Below are 13,997 nucleotides of genomic sequence, written 5' to 3'. Positions count from 1 at the left end.
CACAGGGTGCGCACAATATACAAAATACTCATTAAAACCTTTTTCTTAGATGGTCACCATTTGGAATTTGGTTTTTGTTAAAGTAATAAAATTTAATTTAAAAAATACTATTCAATTTTACTAAGAATCTATATTTATGAAGCATTTCGTAAAGGAGTATAAACTAGCACTATTAAAGAGCATTGAGTACGAAGAAGGAGGGGACGGTCTTTCATGGATAAAATGGTTACCATAGCAACGAGCACTTCTTAATCAGTGCTATGAGTAAAACAATCTAAATGCATTGGTTTTTCAAAAGGGGGCGAAGGTTTTATATGGCTTTTGAAGTTTAAACATAAATTTTCTTTTGAATCGGAAATAAAACATCTAATAATAATTTCGAAATCCGAAAATAATACATTTTTCACTGTAATTTTTTTTTAACGCAATTGGTAAGTTTTTAATTATGCCAGCAGGTATATTTTATAAGTATACTTTTACCAGTAATTCCTTATTAAGTCATGTTTAAATTCTGTTTTAGGGAAAAACTATAATAATTTTATATTTAATTTGAGTTACTCTAAAGATACTACGTGACGAAACTACAGATTTTAATCTTGTAGACTAAGAAAGTGATTATAAGAAGTAAAACAAAAGAATAAATTGCGTCATAAGTTATCAAATAATTATCTGTAACGTTTCCCTAGTACATAACAATAAACATTATTTTATTGCAAAACTTCAGGAAAATAACCTACTTATTGTAAAACAAGTTACATCTCACATGCGGAACATAAAAAAAAGTGTTCTTCATCTAAATATTTAATTAAAACATTTTTACACTAAGCTTTTTTTGTACTAAATTCATTACATGTGACTTGATCAGTCTAGCAAGTAGGGAATCGGGCTCCAGGTGCAATATTATAGCAACATTGTCGTTGTACAAATATAATCCCACTTAATTAATAAATAAGTATTAATATAATTATATATATGTATAATAAATATAATTAATATTGTTTTTATTTTATTGTAATCATATTTTACAATCGGTTAAAATACTGTAAATCTTCCTAAAATGCAATAAATAAATAGATTTACATGTTTTATTACATCCTTACCTAACTACCTAACTAATGTACGATTCGTAAAAATAATCCTTCTAAGGCATTTCGTTTACGATCTCCGCCATTTATGGAACACGCTGTTCGACACCATTCGATTGGGTACCCTAGCCTCTTATAAATTCTTCTACATTTTCTTAACCATTTCCTATCCTCAAGCGTGAGCGTTGTAACATTTATTTAATTGTAATTAAATATACATAAATTAAAAAAAAAATAATCAAATTAGCAGACGCATCTGTAAAACAGAGGTTATTTGTAAAATGTAAAAAGCGTAAAGACCCATCGACAAATAAAACGAAACGAATCTAAATCTAACGTATAACCTACTGTATGTAAAAATTTATAATACTAGTAAATTATTAAAACTGCATAAAAGTATTCCCGAAAAGTGCAGAAAACAGATAACGAGGGGTCGACCAACGGTTCGCAAACCTGTATAGTGGCATAAACTCCGATATCAAGTTACTTACATTAATTTACTAACTGTATATTATATAATTGGTTTGTTTGTTTTACATCTGGAGCTGAGTCCCTTTTTACTGTTTTTAACGATTAAATCAAGATGTTCACAACGCATTAGTGGTATTAATATTTTCACACTAAGTTCTCTGGACGAATATTGATGCTTAAAGTGTTAGAGTAGTTTAGAATCCCAAAATTTTTCTCAGCAAATTTCGTCCCAATTCTTTTTTCTATTGGTGGATGCGATTAAACTAAGTTATACCTAATCTATTTAATATCTAACCATTACTTTTAAAACTACACAGAAAAAGGTTTATTTTTTTAAAGTCTTTTTTACCGTAAAGGAGAGATTGAGATTTAAATATGTTACACCCATGCTAACTGTATATAATATATATGTTTCGTGTTAACCTATGACTTCATTCTTTTTTCGCAAACCAAAGACAGTTAAAGTTGAATTGATAACAATTTAGATGTCAGTAAAACGTTGGAAAAATAAACAATATTTTCACACCAAAAACCTTTTATTTAAATATAAATAAGTTTAATTTAGTCCTTAATATAATTTCCTTTTTGGAAAGTATGTCTTCCAAACAAAAACATGTTTATTCGACCTACTAATAATGCTAAATGCTTAAAGTTTTAAATAAATAAGAACGCCAATATTTTAAATGTTTACAACTGTATTCTTATATATGTATATTTAACTTAAAACATAGTTGAAAATGATACATCGTATTTATGCACATCAGTATTTACCTAGGTTAAACTTTGACGGAAATAGTAATATACATTTATGTTCTATGTCGTAAAATAGGGACATCACCTGACTCTTAAATTGTTCTTGAGACTACACGATACAGAGACAACATACTCATACATGAGATGTCTCATTAAAAATCTGATCCTTTTAGGCAGATGTTTAAATTGAATAGAGGTGAAAAATCGTATAAAAAATTATTGCCGAATATAATTAATATACGCCTTCTCTTTTAAACCATTACTTGCAGTTTAATGACATATAAATTGGAATGATACAGGCTGTTTTGATAATTTATATACGATAAACTTTTATGTTCTTTTATCGTTTTATCAGATTATATTTTTAGGTTCTACGTTCTTATTACACTCACGAATAATATTTTAAAAAAAGAGAATTGAATACGAATTATACACGCATGAGAATCTTAGATAGACATTACAAGACATGGGTCTGCTTTAAACAGTGTATATAGTAGCTACAAGACAGGCATTAAAAGTAATATAAACAATCTTTTTTATCTATTTACTTCAGATTTTTCGCCTTGTTAACTTATACTCCGAGGAAGCTCTGTATTTCAGCTCTGTATGGTAATATATTTTAATCGAATAAGATCTAAGGTATCCCTAATTCTTATAGATAGTTAGAAATATTTCTAGTATAAATTTATAAAATATTTAAACTTTCCGTTTAATAAAACACGAAATTCTTAGTTAATATTTTAACAATTAGGCTGGTGGTAAATAATGGATTTTCATCAGTGCTCAGAGATTCTGTATCCAATTAACCCACTGACATGAGATTAATTGGGTTAATATTTTAGAAGCAGGCCTTTTGAATACATCAATAGTTTCCACTGGCTTGTCCATCGCTTTAGTTCTTCACCTGGCTTAACCTATAACTTTGATGGTGATTATATTATTTTCGTACTCAAATTAATTCAAAGTGATAAACTTATTTAAATTTCAGGTTTTAGCAACATTGTATAGATACCCAATTCAGTCTTTCAAATAATTACCTGTTTCCCAACAGTTATTATTGTGTTTTAACGGTGGGATTTCTAAGGTCGTTCATTCGAATCCCGAATTTGCATTAATAATATAAAGGAAAACATCGTGAGGACAGGAAGAATAATAGTAACTCCAATCTTTTAAGCCCCGTAGAAGGTTTTTTTTATATTACAGGAGCCAGACGAGCAGGAGTCATGGAAACTGGCACTGCCAGAAGGCTCGCAAGCGTGCTGCCGGCCTTTTAAGAATCGGTACGCTCTTTTCTTGAAGGACCCTAAGTCGAATTGGTTCGGAAATACTTCAGTGGGCAGCTGGTTCCACATCGTTAATGGTTTATAATTTGATGTTTATTCGTTCAAGGAAGAATAGATTTATATTTAAGAAAGTGCCATGTGTACCAGAAAATGTGTCAAATATTATTAAATAAGTACATTTCTGTACATTTTAGATTAATTCTAACGCTCGTTGAACTCTTTGTTATAAGCATCTGGGTAAGTGAGTATTCGCAAATAATCGAGTTGTTTGCATAAATTATGTATGCTGTTAGCCGGTCTTATATCGAATACGGGCTGCAGCAGTGCCGCAAACTTGAACAGAAACCTAAATCTCTCAATCATCGGGGTGGATATGTATTTAGATTTTCAAGAAATATATTTGTGAAGTATTGAATACAGATGCAGTCCGGCAGATTTGACAAAATGCGAATGTAGGAAACTAAAAAACATAGCTTTATATTGTGAAGAAGTCAAAGTATTAAAATTATTTATCTGACATAACCGCTGTCAAAACATTAAAATATTTTTTCATTATAAAAACCAACCAATTTACTATTTCTGATTTTGCTCCTGATTGAATACCTATAAATTAGTTTAATGTTCAAGCAAATTTCCCGAATATATATTTATAAGTTTTTATTTGTAGTTAGGTTATTTGTAATTTTAATTTTTTTAGTTTTAGTTATTATTAAATAATTGTTTTTATTTTTTAATATTTGTATGATTTCTTCCTGTATGTCATGTTCGTCTATAAGTGCGTGTCACATTAAAAATTGTAATCTATGGTTCTTTTTGCCAATGTATTAGCGTGTAAGGTTTTATCAATAAAAATAATTGAATAATGTACAGTATCAGTTTTTTTACATAATTGTTAAATTATACTCACCCTACATTCAGCTCGATTGTCGTGGGTGTATCTTGATGTCAACCTAACGGAAGGAAGAGATCGACATTCGTCTCGCGCGTGCCAGATTTCTGCGCACTCACAGAATGACAAACAATTAAGACAAAGAAACATCGGATCGTATTCAACACACATATCTTTTGTTCTAAATATTATGTCTCATTTTATTTAACGCTTCTTTTTTCAGTGAAACGTGACATAAAACTGTACATAAAAGTATTTATTTTAATTCTAGAAGAATATATTATTAAATAAGCTAATCATTAAAGATTATTTATTTAGAAAATATTTCTGGTATAATAAAAATAAAGTCAAGCATATTATACGACATAAATATATAGTTAATTCTGACAAGTTCTAGAACTTTTCAATGGGCACGTTATGGTTATGATAAGTTATGGTGGTATTAACATATTACTTTGTTGATTTCAAATACTTGTCATATTTAAAACAGAAAAAAACATTGAATGGTATGTGAACTTAAAATATCTACATTGTCACCTACTAGGTATTTATGTCAATATGTAATATTGTATTGTATATTTTTCTGTAAAGATCAATGGTGCAAAGACTCGCTTTGATTTTTGTTTCTTGTTCCCAAAAATTGCTTTATAATATGTAACTTAATTGATATATGAAAAGTATAATTATCGATTCATTACCAACTTAGAATAGATTTAGAAATAAATTTATATAGGTATGTCATTAATTTCGTACCCCAGGCCCCAAACATTTTTGTCACTGTATTGAAATCATTTTAAGAAATGTTTGTGAATGTACTATTTTACTACATGTATTTTAATCTTGCACGGATTGGCCATGATAAGTATTTTTAAATAATATGCATTAATTAAATATTATTTTACAAGAGTCAGCATCACCTTAAGCGTTTAAATAATATTATTTCCCTACGTTATTAAGATGTAAGTATTTATGATAACAATCATAGTGACTATTAATAATTATACTGTTAAACACATTTTTAACGATGTAACTGACATATAGGGTCATAATGTGATATATGTAAGAGTAAGATTATGTATAACACATTACATTTTATTGCTATCTATTATGACTTTAATCAATGTGAACTATTTGAGCGACACTAAGCAGAGTTCCTATGATCGATTTTTTAAATCTTTAGATATATGAACTAACTTAAAAATTAAACTAATGAAATAAAATAAAATAAATTAAAAAAACTTATTATTCTAAGAGGTTGAATAAAATAATATTTAATTGTTTATTTATTTTTATTGTAGAAAAAGTTATGATTTACTTGTATTTCTGATTGAGAAAGTTTAATTGTTCATAGCTATTATACTAAGACACGGATATTTTTGCTAAAGTGTGTGCAGACTTGAGGTCGCAGCAGTAGTAATGATACATCATTATAATTCGACACTAATAATAATGATGAGCTGTGTTGGCCTAGTGGCTTCATCTTGCAATTCTCATCCCGGCTGTGCACCAATGGACTTTCTGTTTATGTGCGCGTTTCTCAGGCTGATCACCTACTTTCCCACTAATTGAATGAATTATCATAATACACATACAGAAATCCGGACCAGACCTAAAAAATGATGTAGCGCCACTGTTTTATTTATTTTATTTATTACTATTATTATTAAGAAAATATAAATTTTATGAATAAACCAACTGCAAGAGCAGTGAAATGCGAAATTTCAATATTTACGGGAAGAAACACTTAGTCAAGGTACTGAAAGAAACTGATGTTATCGAAAAACTCGTATACACATGTCTCAAATAGGTTTTAAACGATAATCTATTTTACGTAAATCCGCCGTTCTTGCATTATCACATGACTTGTGATTTACGTTTTTTTGTGTAGTTATTGACCACTGAACTTCCTAAAACTAATATATAGCTGACAATGTACTGACTAATAATACTCTCAACAATGGATTGTTCAACAAACGATTGAACAAGGATCTTCATAAGCCTTTTCAAAAAATGAAAAATCCCTTTAAATGTAATTAATTATTAACTTTAATTAACTTTAAGTCTAATCTAATTAAGAAGAGATATAGAAGATATTTTCGAGTAGACGCTATAAAATTATAAACCAATAATCACGAATTGTTACAATGCTTTGTAAATTCTTCCCAAGTTAAGGATGTGTAAAATGTTACGATTCATTAAACGGACATAATGTCAGCGTCGACGACTAGATTACAACAAAAGTCAAGGTACTATTAGAATTTTAGCTAGGTTCAAAGTACTATTGTTGTCATGATAGGCCGCCCGTTGCTTAATAACTTATGTAACCTCCTTACTTTTTTGTTTTTTATATGTGTTTATTGTATTTTATATGTATAATAACTTAATTATTTATGTATGTTATGGTAACTAAGTATAAATAAATAGATAAAAATGTTTTGGCGTGCTTTATACACCTCACCTTTTTGATACTTCTAATAAGATTTCCTATTGTAACAACTCAATTATAAAACTACGTTGGTCTAGAGAAAACACAATTATTTGATATATTTTATTTCCAATACATTAATATTACATTATAAAACAATCTTTGCATAACAAGGATAGGTTAAGTACATAATTGACTATGTATAAATAATCCAAATAGGACAGTCGATAGAGTGGTACTAACACATCAGTCTATAAGTTCATAAAATTTTCTACTACCTGATATCCGCGAAGTCTGAATTAAATTTAGTAGTTAATTGTTCATACAGAAGACCTAAATGAGGATAGAAACGAAATGTAGGGAATATAAATATATAACATACAGTATAATTTTACAATAACACTTCATATGAATAATGTAAGGTAAAAGCCGGGATAATCGTTGCCTTTTGTTTTTGGAAAAATCTAAATCGGTACATCGATTATGAGAGAACCAATTATTATTAGATACTAGAGAAATATATATAATAATAAATAGAGATAGAACTACCATTTCCTTAGAATAAAATTAATTTAGTTAGTTTGAAGATGTATTTAGTTAAACGAGTATTTAAATAAAAATCATTTAAATATATGTAGTATGAAAAATTAAAAGGAATTCAATAAGTAATCATACCCTATTTACACGATAATATGTGGTTATGAATAGTTAAAATATAGTACAGACATTGCTATTTATGATGTACTCAAACTAGACTATTGAAAACAGATTAAATAAATGTATATATGTAGCGACACCTACATTCTACAATTACTGCCATGACGTCATTTTCTGCAAGACGCTAAAAAAATTAATCCGACCTCTAAGGATAAACAACTTATCGACCTTAGCCACTAAAGCCTTCGGTCCAGTCAGTGGTTGGATCGGTCGAGAATTCTCCCTAGAGAGTAGAGGTGTTCACCGTCCTTCATTCACATTTTTATATATTCAGTTTTAACTTATATCAAAATATATAATATATTGGTTTATTTGCTTGAGTAACGCGCTTATTAAAGTTGACAATTATTTCATGTAGGTAGCGCAGTACTTAATTTTACTTATCACTGTCATGAAAAGGTTTTGTAATATTGAACAGTGTGTATATATTTATTAAGGTTCCTTAACTTAAACAATTTTTAAATTTTTTAATTGTCAATTTCAACGATTTAAGTCTAGTTTTGTACATCAAAATAATCAATATACTATCATTATACCAGAGAAACATTTCAAGGTCCATTTAAATACATTTTAATGTTTACGTTTTGCGTCGATAAGACAATTTATAATACAATAGTCATAAGTATTTTAAAGCTTTAATAGGCTATTTATAGGGGCCTACGTTACTACAATTAATAAATTTGTATATGAAGTATATGTTTATCACAAAGATTACCAATTCGTTGCTTCTACTTGAAGCGATTTAGAAGCATTTAAACTACAATTGACGATCAATGTGCAAAGGTAATAAGTAATACGGCTGCAGTACGAATAATTGTTTGAAAGTACAGTATGATATCGGCATTAATTATTCTTAAAACAAAACGTAATATACCTTTTCAGCGGCTAAGCGACTTTCAATTCTAAAGTTGTAAGAAACCTGTATACCAATAGATTTTTTTTCAACGCGCAATTGATTAAGGAGAAAACATGGTAGAAGATAGTTTAATAGAGTCGATTTAATACCCATTGGCATTTCATCAAAATTGAAGAATGTAACCTTGCTACTCGCATATTAAGGATAGAACATCACGATTGCTAACTTCATTGGTTACGATTACATATTTATTGTAATACTGTAACCTTTATGATTTACTTTTAGATACACATTCTAAACATTTAATCAACAATTTCGTCGTAAAATTGATGCGTCAGTGAACGTCGAACGTGAAGTGTACGTAGCTGACAGTTGTCAAATATGTTGTAATAAATAGACACTACTATAGCGCTTAGTAATACGAACGTCAAACATGTATGTACTTGACATACAAAAGGCCTTCTAAATCTAACTCTGCTTGCTTACTTAGAAATATCAATAGATATATAGAATATATATTTGTCCGCCCCATGCCCCATAGGGTTGTGAGACTTTAAACACTTGACACAGCGTCAGCAAGTACACTGTATCAAAAACCAAAAGATGTATAATCGCAGAGATTAAATAAACTATATTATGAATACCGGAAAGTATACTAATTAATCGTACGGTATCCGTATTATAAAAGAAAACAATTATTAACAACAAATTGTATACTTAAATTTAGTTTTATTAAATGAAAATAAATCGATATTATACAAAATGGTATCAATGCAAAAATCTACAATATCATAAAATTAAATAACACTTAAAAAATAAAATGATAAACAATGGCATACATTAAAACTAAATGAAACTAAACCTATATTAACTAACATGGCATCGTCCTGTTGTGTATCTTAAATACTAAATACTTTATATTAATCTTTAAGGCCATAGCACAAACAATACGTAAAATAGAATAGCTGCCCTAATAAAAGGTTTCGATAGATTTTTGTATCGAATAATAAACGGCTTCGTAGAAGTATTTGAAACTAAACGGATGTAGGCGATATTCAGAGAGATTCAAATTGTAGGAACATAGACACGTTCAAACTGTCAAAAACTGACATTGACGTTTGTTGACTCGGCAAAAGTATTGGTTAAAAATAATCTTTTTTGACAGCACAACGTCTTCATTTGACGTCTTGGAAAATGTACTAAAATAAGAAATAACTTGCAGGCCATTCTGTTGCGAACATTAGAACTATTACATAACTATTTAGAACATTTTGGTATTACTAAATAAAAGTTTTAAATATCTTCATATATCTATAGTATGTACATAGTTGATAGAATAAACAAGTCTTTATACACAATTCAAATGTAAGCCTTACTTATAAAAAGCCTTGAGCCTAGCTACCTACTTCTTTCATCAAGCATTTTACTATTTTTAAAAATCATTCTTATTACAGCTCTTTTAGTTGAGAGCGATTTATAAGCATGGCTTAATTATGAAATACGCTGTCCAGTACTTAGAATTTAAAGACTGAAGCAATTGAAATCACTATTATTTAATTTTTTCGGCTACTAACAAGATATTACATATAACTTGTACTGCGTTTTTAATACAGAATACTAAGCAACAATTAATCAATTTCCTTAGCATAACGTAGATATGGCATTAAATGATATGTTCCTAAAATATTGAACATAATTTACGATATGATGAAGCATTTGAATATGAGTTCTTCTATCGTCATATGCAAGAGTGAGACAACATTATGTCTCACTCTTCCTGCTAACTGTATGACGTGACAGATACGTATCTCTAGTAAAACATCCAAGTAAATAAGCCAATTCTTATGTATCAGCATTAAAACCTTCTGATTATACGAGGTTTTTATCAGATATTTGGTTAAACTACATACATTTAGTCATTGTACTCCATGTCAAAGCCAAAAGACTGAATGCCACAAATAAGTTTGTCAAATGACGTATATCGCCATAGCCTCAATTAAATTGTTCAAATTTTATAGGTTAGGTGAAGAAATTCTCCCTCTGCTGATAAATCGGCAATTCCACATCTGGTGAGCGATCCGAATCATCTGCGTTGTTTGTTAGAGGCAGTTCCTCCAAGGCTTTCACTGTGAAAACAAAAATCGATTAGTAAGTCCCAATTAATACTTAAAACCGACTTCAAATTTAAATAAAAATCAATAGAAACAAAAGAACGCCCATTTGAAGTCGGTTGGAAAAAAAAACAAAAAACTACTCACAACAAAATGCATAAAAACCATGCTGCACGATGATCCGGAGGCCAATTAGGTAATAGCTAAGGGTATGATAAATGGATCAATTCGACGGTCCCTCATTGGTTCCTGGGTGGGACAAACGACATCAAGCATTATTGTTACATGCGTGGACACACGTGACGTTAGTAGATGAGAGTTTTCGTGGTGCATGATGCTAAGTATTTTAATAATATTATTAACAATAAAATGAAGGTTCTCTATTTTCGATGGGTGTTCACTCTGGGTGAATCGCTATGCCAGCGTAGTAGGAGTATAGGCAATGTCACCCAGACAAGTCTACAGAATACAGAATCCCTTGCTACCGTTAGGAAACGTATTCACGAACGCACAGTAGGCCGTTTAGATATAGACACAAACATAGTATTCTAATGTTCCTTTATTCTAAATTCCTGTAAATAATTCTCATTGCGTTCATTCAAAACATCAATTACATAGAATATATAATAAATCATAGAGGTTGCATGAAAAATGCAACATGCAATCATGCACCAGATAATTCTCACAACACAAATAAAAAGTGCAAAATCAAAACTGGACAAAAAGTTACATTCAAAATGCTGCTCGTGAAGTTACTTAGCAACTTTGGGAGTAATGGATGTATTAAGGATCAATTGTTTCAATCTTTACCAAATATTAAATTTTCAGTTCACAAAGTCCATTGCATTTAATACATCCAAATCAGGGTATTTCAAATTTACTTGGCGTTGTAATCATTATACGAGATTTTAGTCACGTGACTTAGTGAACTTCTGTAGACAGACTGTAGAAGAATTCTAGAATTTTACTTTTGTAAAATAGTAAAAAAATAATGAATTCTGCGTGCCGGTGGAAAAGCTAAGTATTGAAACAAACGATGGCGATATTAGAAACAAAAAAAATTTTTTTAAAGTAGTAGAAGATACCATAATAAAAGAGCTGTGGTGGAAAAATTTGGAACTAAAAATTGTTTGCGTCCAAAAATACATAATCTAACACTACTATTGAAAGTTTTGTCTTCTTGTGTCATTTTTAATGTAATTCATCTTTCGATACTAGGGCATCTGAAAGACTTATAAACGCTTTCTAAATGAGCATTTACAATTTTTTCTTAAATTTTTTAAACTCCCATCTAAATATCGTATATAATTTCATATAGTTTTCTATTTATTATATATAAAACGTATTTCATACTTTTTACTAGAATGGAGAGAAAGCCTTTTCGCATTATAGTATATATGAACTTGTAATCAAATCTCTTTGGCTATACTATATGTATCTGGCTGGTTTTGGTATAATTAAAACTTTATGTTTTAAAGATAATTCCAAATTGAAATAAGAAAAATGTGCGATTTTATTTGTTTTTTGTACCATCAAGATGAGTGAATCTAATGAAGAAAGTTGATACATTTAAAATTTTACTGAAAAAAGCCGCAAAAACATAACAAGGTAAAAATACATTTAAAAAGTTATTTATTACTGGTTCAAAGATAATAGAAAGTCAAGAAGAAGTCCAGTCACGAAAGAATGCTTTACAACGCCAAGTAGAGCAAACATCCAAACACTTACCAGCTATAATTTTGCTCATCTCCGTGACCTGCTTGGCGAGTATCTGGTTCATTTGTAGTAAGTGCTCTCGCTGTCGTTTTTCTCCATCCGGGCTCTAGACAAGCACATAGATATGCTTATGTACAGCCAAAAGCTTGCCAATGTTTGCAGATATACGACTATATATAGGCTGGTTTTTTATGATTCGCCAAAATTTAGAATTCTAAGTAATGAAATTTTACCTCCCTCATCTAATAGAACATTCTAGTCATTCAAGTTTCGAAATTAGAACGTTCCAGAGATTCAAGTTATCTGTCTATAGATATAGAATGATGATATGATGTGAATAGTACTACAATGGGAGACATTATGGTAATGGAATGTCATTGTGTTAGAAATGCATTAATGGTTGTATGATTTTGATTGATTGATTTTTATATTTAATATAAATAAATCTTATGGAAAATCAATATGTGGAAGATGTTAATATTTTCATTAATATTGTAATAAAAATATGAACGGTTTTAGTAAAAAATATTGGGTCTACCCACAAGTTCTAATATCAAACTTTTTTAGTTCTTTATTTTCTATAGAATAAAAAAAAATGTTTAGTAAGAAAAAATGCAGGGTGAACTGATGTGGATAGATGTTGTCCTTTGAATTTAAGAATGAGACTAACTACAAATTCATCTGCAAACAATGGCCGATCTATATCATTTCTTTATGACTTTATGATAATGAAACATGCATAGAAATGACAAAGCAGACTAAGACACGATGCAAAAGACTACATTAATGATTAGGAAAATGATTCATTAGAATGACGATGAACTTTTTTTACTGTCAACGTTTATGTGTATATTTTGTATCAGAAGAACCCAGCCCCATAGACTACTTAAATAATGCTAATGATATTTTCTATTATCTATGAGTAATAGACAATAGAATTGCAAAGACAAAACTCTTAGAATGAATAAAATGGCTTAAATTTTGGCTACTAGGTTTTTTTTATTCTTGATTTATATTATGTTTTAAGAGTATGACTTTCGGTTACCTTGGTGCTGGTTTGGTCGCCCGAGGAACTGGACAACATCTTTTTGATCGACTCTACTTTCTCTTGCCTCTTTTGTTGTTCTTCTGGAGATAGTTCTGGGGGCTGAAATCGAAAACAAATCGTTGAAATTACATTACATGTTGTTTTAAACGAATTAAATTAGACGCATTTTGAAGAACAACAAATAAAATACTTAGATCATTCCCGTACTACGTACTCACCTTCTCGGGAATGTATCGCTCGGGAATCACAATTTTCTGAGGCGCTGCGAGCAATTGGTCGATGGAGTCTGGTATCTTGGTAGCGGGGAGAGCAGATCTCACAACGTCAGGCGCGGCGCCGCGTAATGCACGCTCCATGTCTGCGTCGTCCACAGAACGAGCCATTGCCTACACAATATTTGTTTAATTAGTATAACATAATATTTTATTACATATTATATGTAAATTCATAAAATCAATTATATTTTAATTTAATTTATCTTCTTATCTTACGTTCTGTGAATGTGTAAAATATTTTTATGAAAAATATATTTTATATTATATGCTATACGAAAAGAACTTAGTTAAATTCTAACTCTATTACTAATTGAAAAGGAAAAAATTGAGATAAAAAAATCAGTAGCGCCTTTAAACCTCAAAAACCT

General features: G+C 29.7%; 1 protein-coding gene across 4 annotated transcripts in view; it reads right to left on the bottom strand.

The window, feature by feature from the left end:
- Positions 1-7,024: 7,024 nt before the first annotated feature.
- Positions 7,025-13,997, bottom strand: part of LOC110995367 — a 49,532-nt gene continuing 42,559 nt past the window's right edge. For 3 of the 4 annotated variants that reach the window (XM_045630989.1, XM_045630987.1, XM_045630988.1), the window contains 4 exons: positions 13,573-13,740; positions 13,352-13,453; positions 12,319-12,412; positions 7,025-10,605 (listed from right to left, as the gene is read on the bottom strand). In XM_045630989.1, the coding sequence (XP_045486945.1) occupies positions 10,499-10,605; positions 12,319-12,412; positions 13,352-13,453; positions 13,573-13,740 (471 nt within the window). In that variant the 3' untranslated portion in view covers positions 7,025-10,498. Of the gene's footprint in view, positions 10,606-10,737; positions 10,840-12,318; positions 12,413-13,351; positions 13,454-13,572; positions 13,741-13,997 lie in introns of all 4 variants that reach the window. The other variant, XR_006750610.1, reaches the window with a different exon arrangement.

This window comes from Pieris rapae, chromosome 14, assembly GCF_905147795.1.
Source record: "Pieris rapae chromosome 14, ilPieRapa1.1, whole genome shotgun sequence".
Classification (NCBI taxonomy): Eukaryota; Metazoa; Arthropoda; class Insecta; order Lepidoptera; family Pieridae; genus Pieris; species Pieris rapae.
The sequence above is the reverse complement of the archived record's forward strand: the minus strand, read 5'-3'. Positions and strand labels throughout refer to the sequence as shown.